The sequence below is a fragment of the Camelus dromedarius genome, chromosome 16, assembly GCF_036321535.1.
Source record: "Camelus dromedarius isolate mCamDro1 chromosome 16, mCamDro1.pat, whole genome shotgun sequence".
In the NCBI taxonomy this organism is placed as follows: Eukaryota; Metazoa; Chordata; class Mammalia; order Artiodactyla; family Camelidae; genus Camelus; species Camelus dromedarius.
The window spans coordinates 26,561,871-26,580,555 of NC_087451.1; the positions used below are offsets into that span (position 1 = coordinate 26,561,871).

The window sequence follows — 18,685 nt, forward strand, 5'->3', positions numbered from 1 at the left end:
CGGACTCGCGCGGGCCGCACGTTCGGTTCGGGGTTCGAGTCCCCAGAAGGCCTGTCACCTGGCGCTGCAGGTGCGGAAGGTCCGAGACGACAGGTGCGAGCATCTCCGGGGAGTCAAGAGACAGCGGGGCCCCGGAGTCGCCACAAGCGAAGAGACACAGAAACGTAGATGATCTCCGCGCAGCTGAGGCTACAGGCTCGGGACCGAGGCCCGGGGTGACGCTTGCGGCTCGGACACCGCCCGGGCGCTGTGCCGCGGCCTTCGCCCTGGACGCGCCGCCGCCGCCCGTCTGCGCCTCGCCTCCTTCGGGGCCTGGTCGGAGGCTGCCTTCTCGGGGACGCCTCCCCGCCGTCCTGTGGGACGTTACAGCCCCCAAGTCCTTCATCTGCTTACCCCAAGAGTTTGTTTACTTGTTTATTCTTTAACTGTTCCCTCAGTAGCGTGGAAACTCCGTAAGGGTAATGATTTTTGTGCGCTTTATTAATCGCTATATCCCCAATACCCAGGGCAGTATTGGTAATATGCAGGTTCTCAAAAATCAATGTTTAGTTAACTAGTCAATCATCCCAAACTTTTGTTTTGTTTAATAACAAATATGAATAGGATTATTCTAAAAATAAAACGCGGTGAAGTAAGGCACGCCATGGATATGTTAAAGAAGTATCAGTTTAATACGAAGTGAAATCGGAAATGTCAGTTAGGAATTACAAAGTACACGATACACCTCTATAAACATTGCTTGTGATGAGCATTCCAGTGCACCGGGCATGCAGATATGGCTCGGTTTCGGGTGCCCTTAGCATTCAGGCCCCTCGGCTCTACATTAATCAAGATGGTCATTCAACCGTGGAAGGATTTCTGTGCTCTCTACTTGGATTATAGATAATGATTTCAAATGCCCCGCGATCACAACAGCTTTATACATAAATAAAATTAAAACACAAAATATATCCCTGAGAAGCATTCCCGTAAGATGCGTGGACAAAACTGTTTACTATAGCTTTTTTTCTAGTGGGAAAAAAGCTGAAAACACTAATGACCACTAATAACACTAAATGACCACTAATAGAATGAGTTAATCAACTATAGGATAAGTATTCTAGGGAATGCTATGCAGCTGTTACAGAATGACGTAGGTCTGTAAGTACTAATGTGGAATGCCTGTTAAGACATAAGTGAACAGAGCAAATTGCAGAAAAATACAGAGGATGCTGACCCCTGAAAAGTAATGCTATATGTAAGTACGAATTAAATGGCTGGAAGAAACAAACCAACCCACCTATCATGGTTAACTTCTGGTGAGAGAACGTTATCTATGTTTGAATTCTTTTATGGTAAGAATTAATCATATATTGTGCTTTAAAAATCACTAAAACTTAAAAAGAGAAGAGAAAATGTTATTCTACAACTTAGGCTGGGAAAGGGGACTTGTTCAGGTTCCACTCATCCAGCCACCAGAAAACTGCTAATCTTAAGTATGGCTCCACTGCTGACTACCTGCATAACCTGGAGCAGATGGCTTACCTGTTAAAATTGGGGTGACACCAGCTCAGTGTTTACATTAAAGGGTTATGGCAAGGAACAGATGGGCCAAGCTCTTAGAACCTGTCTGTCACTTATTAAGGGTTCAAGAAACAGCAGCAATTACTGATCCAGAAGTGGCATCCTACTTTAAGAACCCACAGTGTAGTGGGTAGACAGCAACATTCGCAGGCAAGTACGGTACAGTCCTCCGTATCTGTGGGTTCCGCATCCAAGGATTCTATCAAATGGGGATGGAAAATGTTTGAAAAAAGTTTCCCAGGAAGTTCTAAAAAGCAAAACTTGAATTTGCCGTGTTTTATTTACACAGCACTTACATTATATTTAGAACTATTTACACAGCGTTTCTGTTGTGTCAAATATTATAATTTAAAGATGACGTAAAGTATACGGGAGGATGTATTATATGCAAGCAATGCACCGTTTTATAGAAGTGACTTGAGCATCTGTGGATTTTGGTTATCTACAAAGTGTCCTGGAACCAGCTCCCCACGGATCCTGAGGGACGATTGTAATAAGAGACTGCAGAGATGAAAGAAAGTCCAGTTAATAGGAAAACACTCCATGACACCTCGTACCCTAACCCTGCCCAGGCGGTTGCAATGGAGGGGGTCTGGAAGTGTTTTCTCTGCCGACCTAAGTGTAGAAGGGTGGGTAGAAATTGGCCAGTTTAAAAATAAGTGACATGATGAGGTATTTGCCTCAAAAGGCATTTCCCCCTATCCATGGGACTAACATGGCCTAAAGCGTTTTTCTATTTATGGGTTTTTAATTTTTTTCAATTTTTAAAAAATGTAAAACAACCATGGCATTATGCTTCCAACAGGGTAAAGTAATATCCTAAACTAATGCGCTTTCATATAACAAGTATGAACTCTGGACAGAAAACAAAAACAAATCCCTGAAAGCACTGTAGTGAGCCAAACAGGCAGACTTGGAAGGAAGTAGACACTTGGAAATAGGGAAAAGGAAGTGACATGTTTTTTATGGCTTATAGTCAAGGACAGGCCAGACTAGGAGCCCAAAAGGGAGGCTGAAGCTCTGATTGAAAACACACAGTCTCTCTGCACTGAAGAAGAAGAGAACAGAGAACAGAACAGCTAAAGCCACAGGAAGTGAAGACAGAGCCAGGGGAGGGGAGCCCAGAGTCTGTGTATAAACCACATCCAGGTGTCTAGTTGAGCACTGGCCATCTGTGTGTGGGGCAAATTCCAGCAAGCCAACTGGAAAAAAAGAATTGAGTAGAGACAAGCTGCTGCCCAGGAAGCGGTTAAATTCTTTTCAAAAAATGTTTACCATTTTTAAAAATGTAAGACTCAACAGTATACCCACATTGCTTGATATGGAAACAGTGTGGTTTAGCTGAAATGTGGTTTTTAGGTCTGAAGGTCACACCTTTAATCCATTTTGAGTTACTTTTTGTACATGGCACGTAGTCCAGTTTCATTCTTTCACATGTGACTGTCCAGTTTTCCCAACACCGTTTGTTGAGAAGACTGTCCTTTCTACATTGTATGTTCTTGGCTCCTTTGTTGTAAATTAACTGACCGTGTCTACCTGGGTTTACTTTTTGTTGAGTTGTAGTTTTTTAGATATTCTGAACATTAAACCCTTACTAGGAATGTTTTGCAAATAGTTTCTCACCCTCTGCAAGTTGTCTTTTCACTTTATAGTGTCCTTTGATGCATAAGTTTCAAATTTTGCAGAAATCCAATTTATCTATTTTTTATTTTGTTGCCTGTTTTTGGTATCATGCTTAAGAAACCATTTCTAAATAAAGGTTCCATAAACATTTTCTCTAATGTTTTCTTCCAAGAGTTGTAATCCCTAAATTTAGGCCTTTGGTCCATTTTGGATAAATTTTTGCACATGGAGTAAAGTAAAAGTCTAACCTCACTCTGCACATGGCCGCCCAGTCTTCTCAGCACTATTTGGTGTACAGAGTGGACTTTCCCCATGGGATGGCATTGGCGCCTTATTGAAAGTGAGCTGACCACAGATGTAAGGGTCTCCTTCTGGGCTTTTTCACTCCCGTGGGCCTGTGTGTCCATCCCTATTCTAGTGCCACAGTTTGATACTGTAGCTTTGTAGGAAGCTTTATTATCAGGAGGTATCAGTCCTCCAACTATTTTTTTTTCCAAGTTTTTTTTTTTTTTTGGCACTTTGGGGCCCCTTGAGATCCCATATGAATTTTAAGCTGGTTTTTCTATTCCTGCAAGAAATCCCATTGGGATTTTTTAAATATAGCACGGGCTTTTATTTATTTTTAAGAAGCATTTTTAGTCCTGAAAAATGATAGAAGGCATACTTGTACTCATTTTTAGAAGGGCAGCAGTACTCCTGATCTGAGGGCTGAGACAGACTCTATTAAACATCTCTGGGACAGGTGACATAGGGTATTATCATCTGAGATGATTGATTAGACTTGGTCATTAGAGATACAGACAACACTGACAAAACTGCATTTAATCCCGAATGAATCTGTAAAGTCACTGCACACATAAGAAGAAGTAACGGTGCTGGGTGCCCCAGTCCAGCTGATGGGGTTTCAGGTGTGGATAAGATGCCATTTTTAAAAAATTTTTATTTATTTTATTATTTTCTGAGGGGGAGGGAGGTAAACTTGGTTTACCTCGGTATTCATCTATTTTTTTAGAGGAGGTACTGGAGATGGAACCCTGGACCTCATGCATGCTAAGCATACCCTCCCCCCGGCCATTTTCCATTTTTTGAAAACAGGAAACACTGAATTCAATGACAGTCCTTTAGCTGAGATGTTCTTATAGGGTGTGGGTTTGATTTGTTAGGATGGAAGGTGGCCATATAATTTATTGTCCAAACCAGGACAATTTTAGAGTGTAAGAGAGTGCAGTTAAAAGTGACCCAAGGACAAGAGGCATAAACCAGGGCTGTCCTGGGCTAATCAGGATTGATGTGTGTATTGGGAGGGGCGTGAATAGTGGGAGAGTGTGTGTTGGCTCCAGTCAAGGCCTCTGGTCCTTCTCACCACAAATGCTACCCCTTGTGGCTTTGGGTAAGTCATTCTGCTTTTTTGAACCTCAGTTACCAAAATGGAAAAGATACCAAACACTTGTTCTGCTTACACCCTGAGGTCTGTATTTTTCCCTCCTTGGGTATGAGGGAGGGGACTGTGTTGACTTTCTGTTCATGTGTCTTCATATCCCTCTCCTTGTATGATTCTCTCAGCTGTTAGGTGGGGTTTAGTGCATAAAGACACTCAGGAGTAGGCAGTTGGGATAAACGGCCAAAGGCCCTTCACTCAGCAGTAAAGGGGCGAGACTGGAACTCCCCCAGGTCAGCCATTGGGACTTGCACAGGGATCTATAGATCGCTTTGGGTAGTACTGACAACACTGACAAACTGTCTTCTAATCCGTGAGCACAGAATGTCTTTCTGTTTATTTACATCTTCTTTAACATGTTAAAGTTCTTAGTTTATTAATCCTCTCATGAAAAATCTGCACAATCACCACAGATACAGTCACTGCAGAATCTTTACTCCTTCTTTTTGCCAGCACCAACATTGGCCTTTGCAGTCCCCCTGACTTTCTTCATCCTTTTCTTCCATTCCTTGCCCTGTTTCCTTGAGGTCTTTTTCTTCTCGTATAGGCCATGTCTTGCAAGCCTGTGTTTGGGTTCATTTTTTCTTCGCATAATCAAAGGAATCGTAAATCATGCCAAAACCAGTTGTCTTGCTGCCACCAAAATGAGTTCTGAATCCGAATACAAAGATGACATTTGGCGTGGTCTTGTACATTTTGGCTAGTTTTTCCCGAATTTCTGTTGTAGGTACTGTTGCCTTCCCAGGGTGAAGGACATCAATGACCATTTGTTTCCGCTGAAGTAGTTGGTTGGTCATGAACTTCCTGGTCCGGATAGTTACTGTGTCATTCATGATGGCGGCTGGTCTTCAAGCAGCCAGGGAGGAAAAGCCATTTATTTACATCTTCTTTAATTTTTCAATAATGTTCTAGTTTTCAGAAGGATTTCCTTCTGCCATTTATGTTTTCTGTGTATTATATTTTTTTTGTTTCTCAGTTCCTCTATTACTGCCTTTTTTGTATTTAGTTGATTTATTGTCACTATCATTTTTAGTTCCCTCTTCATTCCTTTTCTGTATATTTTTCCTTTTTAAGAGGTTGCCTTACGGATTATAATTAACATTTTAAACTTCCAACAACCTAGTGTGAATACCACCAACTTAGTTTAAGCAGCACAGAACACTCTACTGTCTCCACTCCCCCCTCTTCATGCTGTCACTGTCACAGATTACATTTTTATACACTGTGTGTCTGCTAACATAAATGTATAATTGTTTTATGCATTTTCCTTTTAATCATATAGAAGAAAAGAGCAGTTTCAAACCAAAAGTACAGTGCTGGCTTTCCTATTCACCCAGGCGGTTACCTTTACCAGTGTCCTTTCTTTCTTCATACAGCCTTGAGTTACTGCCTGATGTACCTTCATGTCAGGACTCTTTAGTATTTCTTGTAGGGCAGGTCTACTAACAGTAAGTTTCCTTAGCTTTAGTTTGTCTTGGATTGTTTTAATTTCTACTTCATTTTTGAAGGGTAGTTTTGCCAGATACAGAATCTTCGTTGGCAGTCTTTATTCCTCAGCACTTTGAATACATTATCTCTCTGCCTTCTGGACTCCATGGTTTCTGATGAGAAATCAGCTGTTAAATCTTACTGAAAATTAAATATTTCTCCCTTGTGCACAATCTCCTTTAATAAAAAGCTTTGCTTGCCTAAGAGTCTTGTGGAAGCGACACTAATTCCTATGGTACTGCTGTCCAAGAAACTGGAAGGGGCCTGATAACACTAGGGGATTTTGGAGGAGTGTGGGGTTCTTAGTGCTTCCGTGTTGGGTAGTAAGTCAGTGGAATGAGGAGGTATAGCTCAGTGGTGGAGCACGTGCTTAGCATGCACAAGGTCCTGGGCTCCATCCCCAGTACCTCCATTAAAATAAGTAAACAAATAAACAAACCTAATTACCTACCCCCCAGCAAAAAAAAATTAAATGGAAGATTATTGCTGTGGGATTGGGCAGGCCAGCACGTGGGCAGCAAAGGTCTCTGCCAAACACAAAGGATGAAGATGGGGAAGGAGTTTATGCAGAGACGCTGCCGCAGACAACTGCGGGCCACGTGGAGGACAGCTGCCTGTGTGAGCCCCAAGGCCCAGCTGCTGAGGTCTCTTATTAGGGAGAGTAAACTTTCACTCTGTGCTGACATGACATCAGGCACTAAGGGGGTCGCGGGGGGCAACATTCGCTTGTGCACAATCTGACTGGTTGATTTTGAGGTAACAGGAAGGGCAGGGGTCATGAAAGGGAAGGACTAGGGATTTTGGTAGGGGTTGTGACCGGTTCTGGTGGTCAGGCTTCTGGGCACTGTACAGATAATCATTATCTCAGCCAAGGCAGGTATGTATTAGGAAAGGAATGTTCTCTGTTATCTTTAAAGGGCAGCAGCCAGGTGCCTGAGGGGCCTTGGAGCAGGAATCTGCCAGATGTCTGTGGACACCACAATTATAGTAACCCAAGAAAAATGAGACCACTAGGGCCTCAGATCCTTCTGGAAGTGCAAAGCCCTAATCAGCCAAGATGTTGGCAGAGGGTAGAGATAACACGGAATAGGTAGTAAGAGGAGCTGTAAACATTGATCATGGTCTCTGACCAGTTATGTAAGGAAAACTATAGTAAATATGCATTTTTTTCTGCATGTCTTTCTGTATATTAATCAGTTTCAGTATTCTTGGTTCCTGTTTTACATAAGACACATTTACATATTTTCCCCAGCTATTTTACGTAAGTGGTGGTGATGAAAACCCTGAAATGTTAAAATTTCGCATCATGTGATGCCTTTCCAACCAGAATTGTGTTAATAAAGTAATTCCAAATGTAATGTTTGGAATCAGTTTGAAGTTAGTAATGTCTACTACATTCAAACACTAGGAATGTGATGTCTGTAAAAACAGTTTTTCTAGATGGAACAAGAGTCAACCTCTGCTCTGACCAGGATGGATGATCACAATTTCTTAATCAGCAGAGTTCACACTCTTCATTTACACTCTCAAACTCTTTGTTAAGTGATAAACCCAGGAGAGCTGGACATTTTCCCACATGCTTGCGGGAAGAGGATGGCGCCAATGATCCTTGTGGTCGGATTTAACAAATAAATCCTGTAAGTGTCTATTAAGAACACAGAGACTTCAACTACAAGACTATCCCCCAGAGCAACAAACTGTCAACTAAGATAACCATGTAAAAGTCGTGGCCTTTATGTAGGGCTTTTTTTTTTTATTTGCAGAATGTGGCAACTTCTAAAGCTACTGTGTTGAAATAACACTTGCAAGAAAAAATTTATTTTGACCACAAACACAAGTTGGTAACTGTCATATTCACACCATTCTCAATTTTTCATCAGCCCGTAGGATCTTGTGACCACTCTCAACTTACTGTTTTATCAAATCAGGTTATTTTAAAGTGTTTGTGATTGTAACAGATTGCTTAAATAATTTAGATTATTTAAGATAGATTATTTTAAACAGATTATTTTAAATAATTATTGATGCAGAACATTCTAACCCTTGTATCTTCAATTCTTTCCGAACCTCCCTTTGTTAATTCTTTAGACTTAGTTTCTAAGGCCTGGCTCTGCATACTCAGCATCACATGAAAGAACAGACCTGCAAAGTGCCCTTTTACTGGCAGAAATGGAGCAGAGACTGAGTTTGGATTTTACAACAGTGAAATGAAAGTGAAGGATGTGGGGTTCGGGGACAAGTGAGAGGCCCCATAGAGAGCAAAAGGGGGCGCTAGTCACAAGATGCAAACCTGCGCCCTAATTATTTACACCATAAAGACACAATAAATCAGAAAACAGAGAACGTTCCTCTTCCAACATGTAATTGCTCTAGCCCAACTAACAACCCTGAGTTATGACCTAACAACGCCTCCCACCACAATTCCTCCAGTCACCAGACCCCCTACCTCCTCCTAAAAATAACCCCTTAGATAATGATCAACTAACTCCTGGAAACGTTCAACACGACCCCTTCCCTAAAGCACGTAGGCCCTTCCTCATAAAAGGCTCTAGAATTCTGCCCTCGGTGCACACACAGGCACCTCTCGTCCGCGTGGCCCGCTGCTGTCTGTGGCAGCATACCCCTACTAAGCTTTTTATTTCACTTTGTCTCTGGTCAGTTCTTTCACCACCCGCGGTACCGGCCTGCCTAGTCCCACGACAAGAAAAACTGGTTACACAATTTTTTCACACTCGCACTTCTAGAGGGAGGCAAAAATATTATTTCAGCCCAGGAAATCTGGCCCCAGAACCTGCTCCGGTAACCACAATACTACGTTAGTAATCAGAGCAGTTTGCACCTCAACCTGAGGATGTTACGGAGCAAATAATTAGAAAGTGGCTTGATTTTGGAGCCCCTGGGAAACACTGACTCAAGAATGAGTGTCACGTCCTTGGCCTTTTTTGGGGTGTGATGTACACAAGGCTGCAACATACACACAGTAAGGTGCACTGACCTCAAGGGAACAGCCTGAAGCACCTTCACGTGTGTGCACACCCACAGGACTGTCCCCAGGTCCCGATGCTGACGAGCCCCCGCCCCACGAGGCTCGCCCGTGCCCCTTCCCCGTCACTACGCCCCGGCCCAGGGAACTGCCGCTCTGGCCTCCGTCACCCGACCCTGGACTTCAAGACACGGCGCTCCGCGTCTCCGTGGAAGGTCGCTCATCGTCAGGTCGGCCGTGCAGCCCCGTGGACACCGCCCGTGGCTGCCGCTCGCTCCTTCTGGCCCTCTGTCGTCAGTCCCCGGTCGGCCCGTTGGTGAGCGATCCGGGTCGCCTCTGGGTTCTGGCGATTACGAGCAGAGCGGCCAGGCGCGTCTGGCTCCTCCCTTGGTGGCTCACAGGGTGGGTTACGCCTTCACCACCCAATCGCGCGACTTTTTTGCAAGAAGCGCGGACCGAACGCCGCAGAATCGCCGGCCCTCTGGGGACCTCAGGGACCTGCCGACGGCGGTGCGCGAGGCGGGGCTCCCGGCGCATCACGGGCCCGGGGGCGCTTCGCCGGAGGGCGCCGGAAGTGGGCGCAGCTGCTGACGACCCGTTGGCCCACCTGCCTGCAAAGGACGCCGGGAAGCGCCGTCACCTGCGCGGCGGGGCGGCCTGGAGGGCGGGTGGTCTCACGGCGCTGCGGCCAGAGCGGGCGACGCTCCTCCCCGCTACGGTGACGGAGGGGCTTTGTGGGGACGCAGGAGCTGGGAGCGGCCGGCAGCGTCACAGGGCGGGACGCTAGGAGGCAGCAGTCCACACCCCCCCCCCCCGCTTTTGTTCTTTCTGGAGACGGAGCCTGATTGGCCGGCTGGGACCGGACCGCTTGATTGACAGTCGAGGGTCCGGACCGAAGGTGTGGGGGAGACCACGGTTCCGGGAGCGGGTCGTCGATCCGGGGGTCGCGACCCAGAACCCGAACCAGTCCTGCAGTGCTTCCCGAAGCTCCTCCGGCAGTTTCGGTCACTGGTGCCCGACCAGCTAAGAGCGCCTGCCAGGAGGCGCTGCCTCCTTGGATGGCGGGGAATTTGCATGTCTCTGCTTTCAATTTAGGGTGAAAAAGGAGAAAAATTAGTAATTCGTCGGGATCAGAAATGTGACATCTGATTCTCGGGGAGGACGGTATCCATTTCACACGCAGCCGGAAACCTAGAGAGTGAAGAGGAAATCAGAATTTAAGTGCATTCCAGCCAGCCTTTCCCTGTCTCTCAGTTACAGACTTGCCACCATCTGTCCGCGTTCAGCAGACCACCACTTGACATTTGGACCCAGTAGCTCTTTACAGCCTCAAAATAACTCTAAATGTCATCCAGATTCACTTTATAGATAAGTAGCCCGTGACTTCAAACACTGGAACCTAAATTAACAAGGTGGAAGTTAAGTATTCATAAACACAAGGTACCGATGCTTTCAAGGTTCATGTCTTAAAGCTCTTCTCAATAAAAGGTTATTAATAGGGGTGGGGAGAAGAAGGGTTGAATACGCAGAGCACAAATGAGATTTAGGGCAGTAAAAATGCTTTGTATGATATTATAATGATAGACGTATGTCATTATGCTTTTGTCCAAGCTCTCAGAATGTTCAGCAACAAGAGTGAACCTGAGAGTAAAGTGTGAGCTTAGGGTGATTATGATGTGTCAGTGTAGTTTTATCATTGGTAAAAAGTGTACCACTCTGGTGAGTGAGTGGATAATGGGGAAGGCTGTGCATGTGTAGGGGCAGGAGGTATGTGGGAAATCTTTGTACCTTGCTCTCAGTTTTGTTGTAAACCTAAACTTCTACTTTTAAGAAGTCACTTTAAAAAAGTCCTTGACACTTAATCTGTGCCAAAAAGGCTGAGATGGAGAAATAAGTTTCCTGTCCTCAAGAAGCTGCCAGTGGAGGGAGGGGGTGGACCAAGGGTGATTTGGATAATGAAGACAAATATATAGCTGATTTGTTCCCCAAGGCGCCATGTGACTCTATGAGACTCTCTAAAGGTTCTGGGAATGGGGAACTTTTTCAGCCTGGGGAAGGGACCAGCGTTCTGATCCATAGATTATTTTTAAGTATATTGTTTAGCTTCCAAGTTCTGGGATTTTTCTACTAGCATTTTCTTAATTGATATCCAGTTTGAGTCCATGTAGTTGGTGCACACTCTATATAATTTCAGTCCTTTGAAATTTGTTGGTTAGTTTTTATGGCTAGGATTTGGTCTATCTTGGTAAGTGTTCTGTGGGTGCTTAAAAAGAATGTGCTTTCTGTCATTGTGAGGTGTCCTACAAATGTCGATTCAATCCTGTTGGTTGATGGTATTGTCAAGCCCTTCTATATCTTTGCTGACTTTTTATCTGTTCTATCAGGTACCAAGAGAGGGATCTTTAAGTCTCCAAGTGGTAATTGTGGATTTGTCTGTTTCTCCTTTCAGATCTATTAAATTTTGTCTCTGGAAAGATGCACACAGCTAAGAGCATTGTTATCCAGGTGAAGGAGAAAACGGTACCTGGACAGCAGGAAGCGAGATTTTTCAATTCGTACACTTTGCCATCAATTCAATTTTGAACTATGAAAATTCCCCCCAGTTTTTCTGTCAACCTCTTTCCATGCTTCTTCTTCCACCACTTCAGGTCTTTAAAAAACATTTATTTGCAAGAATTACTCATATATTCTGAGTAGAAGTTATTTTCAGGTATGTGTATCACAGATGCCTTCTCCACTCTGTTCCTTGCCTTTTGCTCTGTTGATGTTGTCTTTCCTTGTCTTAAATTTAACAACGCCCATTTATCAGCATTTCCCTTTAGGGTTGGTTGGTACTGATGTCTTGCCAAAAACTGTTTTCTTATCCCATGGACACGATACTCTGCTGTTAGCTGTTATTTTCTAGAGGTATGTCTTTCACATTTAGACCTACAATCTATCTCGGATTGATTGGGGTGGGGTGGTAATTAAGTTTATTTACTTATTTTTAGAGGAGGTACTGGGGATTGAACCCAGGACCTCGTGCATTCCAAGCACGCACTCTACCACTTGAGCTATACCCTCCCCCCGGATTGATTTTTTTGCATGAGGTAGGGGTTAAGGTTCATCCCTTCTCACCTCCCAATGACATTCAAATAATGTAGCACTATTTTTTGAAAAGAACCTTCCTATTGGATCACAGTGGCTCTTTCATGGGGAGAAGAACGTGGCTACACACCTGTAGTCTGTTTCCGGCCTCCCCTTTTCCATCGGTTTTTTAATTTATCTTTGCGCCAATATCACACTGCTTCAATTACTGGAGCTCCAACCCTGTGTCCCCTCTCTTTCCCTAGAGCGCACATAACTCGAAACCTTTCGAATTGCCTACCTGCGCCTTGAGGGACGCAGCCCAGTGCGCGTGCGCAGCCCACGGTCTGGGATTGGACGAAGCCGCACGGCTGGGCGACGGAAAAGCACGTCACTTGTGAGGTGGAAGGATGAAGTTGACTCACCATGGTCTCCGCAGCGACCAGGTAGGGCTTGCGAGAGGAACCTGGCTGGCGAGGGGCGCGGCGAGTCCCGGCTCGAGCGCACTTCGGGCGGCTGAAGGGAGGAAGCGGTGCGGAGGCCGCGGGCCAGAGGGCCCCTGGCTCGGCGTTTCCTGGCTGGGGAGCCCGCGACTCCGCTCTGGGCCTCGGCTTGCGAGGCTGCAGATGGGTGTAGGCTGGCGGCGACCGCGATGTCCCCGATTCTGCGCGTGCGCCGCAGCCCCGCCCCCGCGCAGGTGGCAGGTGGCGTGCCCGAGGCGGACGGCACCTGGCCTGGTGTGGGGCAGGACGGCAGGTGCCCGTGTTCCGAGGCAGAGACGGGGGCCGACTGCTGCGCCCCCGCGGGATGGCTGCTGAGGAGCTCTGGCTGCGCCGCTTCCCAGGCTGTGTGGCTTGGGCCCGTGTCCTCAGCTGTAAGCTGGGAACCCTCACGTGGTTCTCGTGAAGCGTAGTGCGGATTGGCGTGGACCGTACTCTGCTAGCGTGTGGCGCGGGTTAGGTACTCAACAAATCGTGCCCATAGAACTCTTTTCAATTCCTTTTGCTGTAGTGATTTGAGATTTGACAGGTTACTTTTGTTTTGTGCGTATTGTTTATTTTTTTGACAAGTTACTTTTGAAGTAACTTTTTTTTTTTTTTTTTTAACGTTGGTACCGAGGATTGAACCGAGGACCTCGTGCAGTCTAAGCACGGGCTCAACCACTGAGCTACACCCACCCACCTGAAGTAACTTTTGGACTTCTTCTTCACACGTATTTAGCGAACTTCTCTTAATGGAATTACCAGGAAGTGCTTTTCACGTCTTCCACCCTGTGTGTGGGGAAAACAAAGAGGAAGTCGTTTTCTAGAAAAGCGGCAGATGCAAAGAGGGACCCTCAGCTTGGTGATGCAGAGAGAATTAGCAAAACTGATCTTAATTCTTCTGAAGGATAGGGAAGGAACTAAGTTTCTTGGGCACCCACCAGAGTGAGTGTTGTAGATACCTCTCACTCCTCACTACAGTGTAAATCCTACTCCTTCTCATATAGGGGCTGCTTTGGAAGGTCCTTGCTGAAGCATGTATATTTAAAACTAGTCTGGGTTGTTGCCATAACACAGCTTATCAACCATATAGAGGTAATGATGCTTTTTATTTCTCTTGAGGCTTAGGAAGGGAGGGAGTGGAGAGGGAAGGGAGGGTTAGGATCAGGACTGGGCCTTGGTGAGGGGTGACCGGTAAGACTGAGTCCTCCTCCTTGCTGGGATTTCCTGGATGGCGTTTTGCTATCCCTGAAAGCAACGTGCTGAGATTTCCAGATTAACATTAACTGAAGTTTATGTCCTAAGAGGGCTTGCTTTAAAGGAAGGCATCATAAATGCAGGTACATAAATTGCATTTTGCTGAATTAATCTTTTCTTTTGGGAAACTTCGTTAAATTATTTTTCTTTGCAACACTTGGATATTCTTTGTGATTGTCCATTTTATTCCAATACGTTGGCTAGTGGGGTGGTTGAGTTCTTTTATTGCTGTATACAGACTCTGAAAAAAACATGTATACCGTTGGAAAAGGTCTTTATATTGTGATTTTTTTTCTCTATCATAGATAGGATAGGGATCTGGTAGAGACCCCAAAACAAGATTATCATGTAGTAATGTGTGGCATATTCTGTGCTATTCAGCCAAGAGGCAAGTACTGTTTTAGTTCCATGTTTACAGATGAAGGAATGGAGGCTTGGAGAAGTTAAATGATGTATCCAAAGTTGGAAGATCTAAGTAAGGACATATGCAAACTTAAAGGGGTGTGTTGGGGATTGTAGAACACAGCAGGGAGGGGGAGGGAGGTGGCCCTGAGATGCTGGAGGACACCGGAGCAAGGGGCATTTCCTCATTAAGTCATGGAGTTTCCTACTAGGAGGAAGGGGCCGTTGTCTTAAAGGCGAGAGCCTGAGGTCCTCTGGGTTTTGAAACCCAGGTTGGAACCCTGCTTCCCTGAGGAGGGGATTCCTGGCACACTTGCTTTGAAAGGAGCCACACTGTGCACGAGCAGACGAGCCATGGAGATGCAGGGTCGCTTCACATCCAGACAGAGTCTTGGCTTTAGAAACAGGCCTATTTCAGAGTTCTTTTTGATAATATATTCCCCTGGTATACTTAAAATATTTGTTCTATTCAGCTTTGCAACTCAGTGTTTGCATTAATGAGGCTGTGCCTGTGCCCTCACCGGCAGCAGGGGGTGTGCTGTCCCCACCACACACTTGCCGCCTGTCTCCGTCCTGTCAGAGGATAAGGGTGTTTAGTGTGCACTGAGTGTCTTAAGACTGTGCTAAGAATTCTGTCAGATCGCTCAATGCCCACAATAACCCTGTAAAGTAGGAACAATAATCTTCACTTACAGAGGAAGACGTGGGCTCAGAGACGGTAAGGAATTTCTCCAAAGTGCAGAGCTTGTAAGGGCAGAGCCAATTCCCTGTCACTCCAAAAGCTGGTGCTTCTCTGTGTGTGTCCTTCACCCCTTTACGTAACAGCTGCTTCCTTAGGGCCTGCGGCGTTCCGGCAGTGTGCTAGGCGCGGGTACACTGACGGCGGAACAGGCACAGCGCCTTCCCTCACGCTGCTTGCGAGTCCCACGAGGGAGATGGACAGAGCCGAGGCTGTGTGGGCGGCCGTGCGTTCCTGTGGACGGCAGAGGGCGCTGTGGGGAGGTGCCTGGCCGGCAGCGGGGGCAGTGCCTGTGCCGGGAAGGCCTTCCTGGGAGTAGTTCTTAGCTGAGACCTTAGGGACTGAGCTGGAGTTACACTGGGCAGGGAGGTGAGGAGAGGGGACAGACGCGCTGCCCGGCTATAGGAGGGGCACGTGCCTCGTGGTGCTGGGAGGCCCGTGGGCCAGCAGAGAAGTCAGACACGGACAGGGCGGGCCTTACCCAAGAGCAGTACTGAACTTCAGTCTTGCATTACTTGCTCCTGGGAACGCAGACCAGCTCCTCAGGCTGCATCTGTGTTCCAGCTCTGACTGTGCTCCGGCCTCCTGCAGAAGTGGTCAGGCCTCCAGTTGCCCAGATGGGGCAGGTGTGCCGAGTGGCAGAGACCTCAGTTGGACCCTTGTCGCTGTTGGTAGCTTGCATGGCAAGGAGTAGACAGGAGTGCCAGAGCTGTGTTTCGTCATCGTTGTCTCTGGTTTGCAAAATGATTTAACATCTTTTACCCAACTATAGCCTGAACCTCCCTCTTCCTTCTTACCCCAGAGAGAGTCTGTCACCCAGCCCCACTGATCCCACCTCTCAAATAGCCTGGGATCCACAGATGTCGCCTGCACTGGGGGAGGAGCCGGAGCCAGATCTTAGAACACATGCCTGCTGGTTCCACTCTCCTGACAGACTCTTCAGTGCCGCCCACTCTGCCCTGCCCCCCACCCATCTCCGGATAAGCCCCAAATACTGGCACGAGCTGGGAGGCCTGCATGGCCTGACCCTTGCCTGCCTCCACCCCAGCCAGTCTCCCTGACTCTCCCCCTCCTTCACTGTCCTCCGGCCCCACCTGGGAGGACAGAGTCCACATGTGCCCGCTCACGCCACCTCCCTAGCGCGCAGCAGGTGGTAAATAAATACATGCTGAAGAGCAAGGTGGGTAAAACAATGGCAGCTTCTTCGTGGGAGGAGATAAAACATTAGCTGGGTTGATAGCTGTCCTGTACATGCTTGCACCAGGGCAGCTCTCTCTCTGGCCTGTGTGTCTGAGATGGGAGGCCCCAGGGGAAGGACATGAGGTCAGTGTGGAGTAAGATGTCTTTGAAATAATGCCCATGAGGTGTCGCCACGGTGGTGATGTAGGAGAGTCAGGCATTTGGATGACAGGCCTGGGCCAAGTCTCTAGAGAGGAACACTTTCCTCATTGAGGGCGCCATCAGGGTGGCCCAGTGAGAGTAGAATTTCTCCACATTTATGTCGGGGGAAGGTTAAAAATAACATTTCCTGCCAGCTTAGAAAATGGTGTCCACACACGAGGAAAGAAAGGAAACAACTTTGTTACTGAGTAATCACTCACTGGAACTGAGCTGCACCACGGGCGACCTGTTAGTGAGTCTGCAGAAACGGGAAAGGTCCCACCATTGACAGTCCGTTACCCACATGACCTCAAGGGTAATTGCAACCTGTCCTCTAGCACAAAGGCCAGACAGCAGTGTTGCTGAACGAGCTTTCACCCTAAGCTCCCCTGGTCAGTGGGAAGGCCATCTGTGCTGTTAAATGCCTTTCTCCGAAGGAAAAATAAGAGATCCTTAATTTCTGTGAGCAGGTAGCCAAGGTGCCTAGGCTAAACTCCACAGTGACGGGAGATGGGCTGTTGTGTTTCTGATGTTACCTGTGAGGGAGACGGCTCCAGGCCCTTCAGGGTGGGGAGCGTTCTCAGGTTTTACTTGTGGCTAGAGCTAGCTTATTTAGCCTTTAAAAAGACTTGTATACATACCAAAGGGACAGAGGAAGGATTTACAAACATTAGGTTTTTCAAAGAAATGCTCTAAGAAAAAGGAGGGAGAAAAGTCTCTTTCCCTTTTGGCATCAGGGAAAAGTTAGTTTTCAAAACCTGCTTGAACAGTGCAGTAGAATGTTGGACCGGAGCACGCACAGTCTAGGGGTTATTCTGGAGCTGGTTTGTAAGTGCATTTCCTGCAGTTGTGCATGGTTTGGATGCCTGCGAGTGGTCAGATCTAGCCCGTAACTTCCTGTACGTTGGTCTGAAGGAAAATGTGGATCCAGATTCTGCTGGTAGGTAACCCTTCCAGGACTTGTCCTCTGTAACATCCATAATGTCATTTCTCACTCCTACCCAATGTTAAAAACAGAATTCAACTGAATACATCTTAAAGATCTTACTGGCTTTCTCCAGCGATTCATGGACGGGGCAGTGTCCCATCCAACAGAGAGAGAGGAGCTCCGAGGAGCTGCACAAGGTGAAAGACTTCCCTGGGCAGGAGGGGGCGGGGACAGGAACTGAGGGCAAAACACAGGTTGGCTGGGCTGAGTCACCTTCCTTTAGTGGGTGCAGGGGTCTGTCGGCAGGTGACCTCCCTAGAGCTCAGCAGGGAATTCCTAATTCACTGGTTGAGATTCCATTTCTGGGAGAGGCTGTTACTGTAATCAAGTGAATTTTGGTGACGTGAGGCTTAGCATAAGTGACTCCATTTGGGATGTATTGTCTTGTTTTTCACACCAGTTACTCACATACAAGGCCTTTCTTTGGTAGGTAATGCTATGATTTTAACACAGAAATGAACTCTCCACTAATCTGTTCTGGAAGGTTGTGAATACAGGGGTGGAAGTTGAGATTGAAAGGATGTAGATTTCACTTGGAAGCTTCTTGCCACTCACCAGGGGACAGAATTCAACAAACTCTTAGAGTCTACCTGAGCTGTTCCTCCATCATCTTAAGTTCATGGTAACCTGAGACTTGGCCACTGACCTGCTCTCGCTGGAGGGAGAGGTCTGCTGATGGCAGCTGAAGTGATTGAACATTGCTTACCAGTAGTTTGAAATTGTTTGCTGTAATTAGCTCTTATTTTATTAAGTAAACTCATGTTTGTACTAGGAACACTAAGTTAAAGAGAGATGTCAACTTTTCCAGGTTTATGTAAGTTATTAAATTGGAAACTCTGTTAGAGAACTGTTAGTGCTTCAGAATTCTCTCTGAGTGCAGTGTATAATCCAGATTGGCTTAAATTATTAGCTAACCTGAATCAAAGAAATTGTACTGAGCAGTTAGCTTCTTTACATTCAGTTCTTAAAAGCCTTTGTATTCTGTTTGGATGGTTGGAACTGAGTTTAGGGATCTGTTCATCTCCTAGACAGTATTAGAAGCCTTCCTGGAGGGAGGGTGTAGCTCAGTGGTAGAGCATGTGCTTAGCAAGCTTGAGGTCCTGGGTTCAATCCACTGTACCTCCATTAAAAAAAATAAAATAAACAAACCTAATTACCTCCTTCCTCAAAAAAAAAAAAAAAAAAGAATCCTTCCTGTTTAAGGTTCCAGTTGAAGGATTAATTTTTTTTCTTATATGATCTTCTGTTTGATGCACTCAAGAGTTAGTGTGGATTT

The 18,685-nt window shown here is 46.3% G+C and overlaps 1 protein-coding gene, 1 non-coding gene and 1 pseudogene across 8 annotated transcripts in view; 1 reads left to right on the forward strand and 2 right to left on the reverse strand.

The window, feature by feature from the left end:
• Positions 1-4,983: 4,983 nt before the first annotated feature.
• On the reverse strand, positions 4,984-5,513 carry LOC105100596 (small ribosomal subunit protein eS24-like; annotated as a pseudogene). Its single transcript, XR_838205.3, has one exon. The product of XR_838205.3 is annotated as a small ribosomal subunit protein eS24-like (transcript).
• Positions 5,514-9,654: 4,141 nt separating this feature from the next.
• DHRS7B (dehydrogenase/reductase 7B) overlaps positions 9,655-18,685 on the forward strand; it is a 35,124-nt gene continuing 26,093 nt past the window's right edge. Inside the window, exons 1-4 of one of the 6 annotated variants that reach the window (XM_064494845.1) lie at positions 9,667-10,535; positions 11,545-11,805; positions 11,905-12,002; positions 12,428-12,607. In XM_064494845.1, coding sequence (XP_064350915.1) covers positions 12,588-12,607 — 20 coding nt within the window. In that variant the 5' untranslated portion in view covers positions 9,667-10,535; positions 11,545-11,805; positions 11,905-12,002; positions 12,428-12,587. Of the gene's footprint in view, positions 10,536-11,544; positions 12,003-12,427; positions 12,608-18,685 lie in introns of all 6 variants that reach the window. The other 5 variants (XM_064494844.1, XR_010384368.1, XM_064494843.1 and 2 more) reach the window with 5 other exon arrangements.
• Positions 12,086-12,159, reverse strand: TRNAS-GGA (transfer RNA serine (anticodon GGA)). Its single transcript has one exon. It is a non-coding gene; the product is annotated as a tRNA-Ser (tRNA).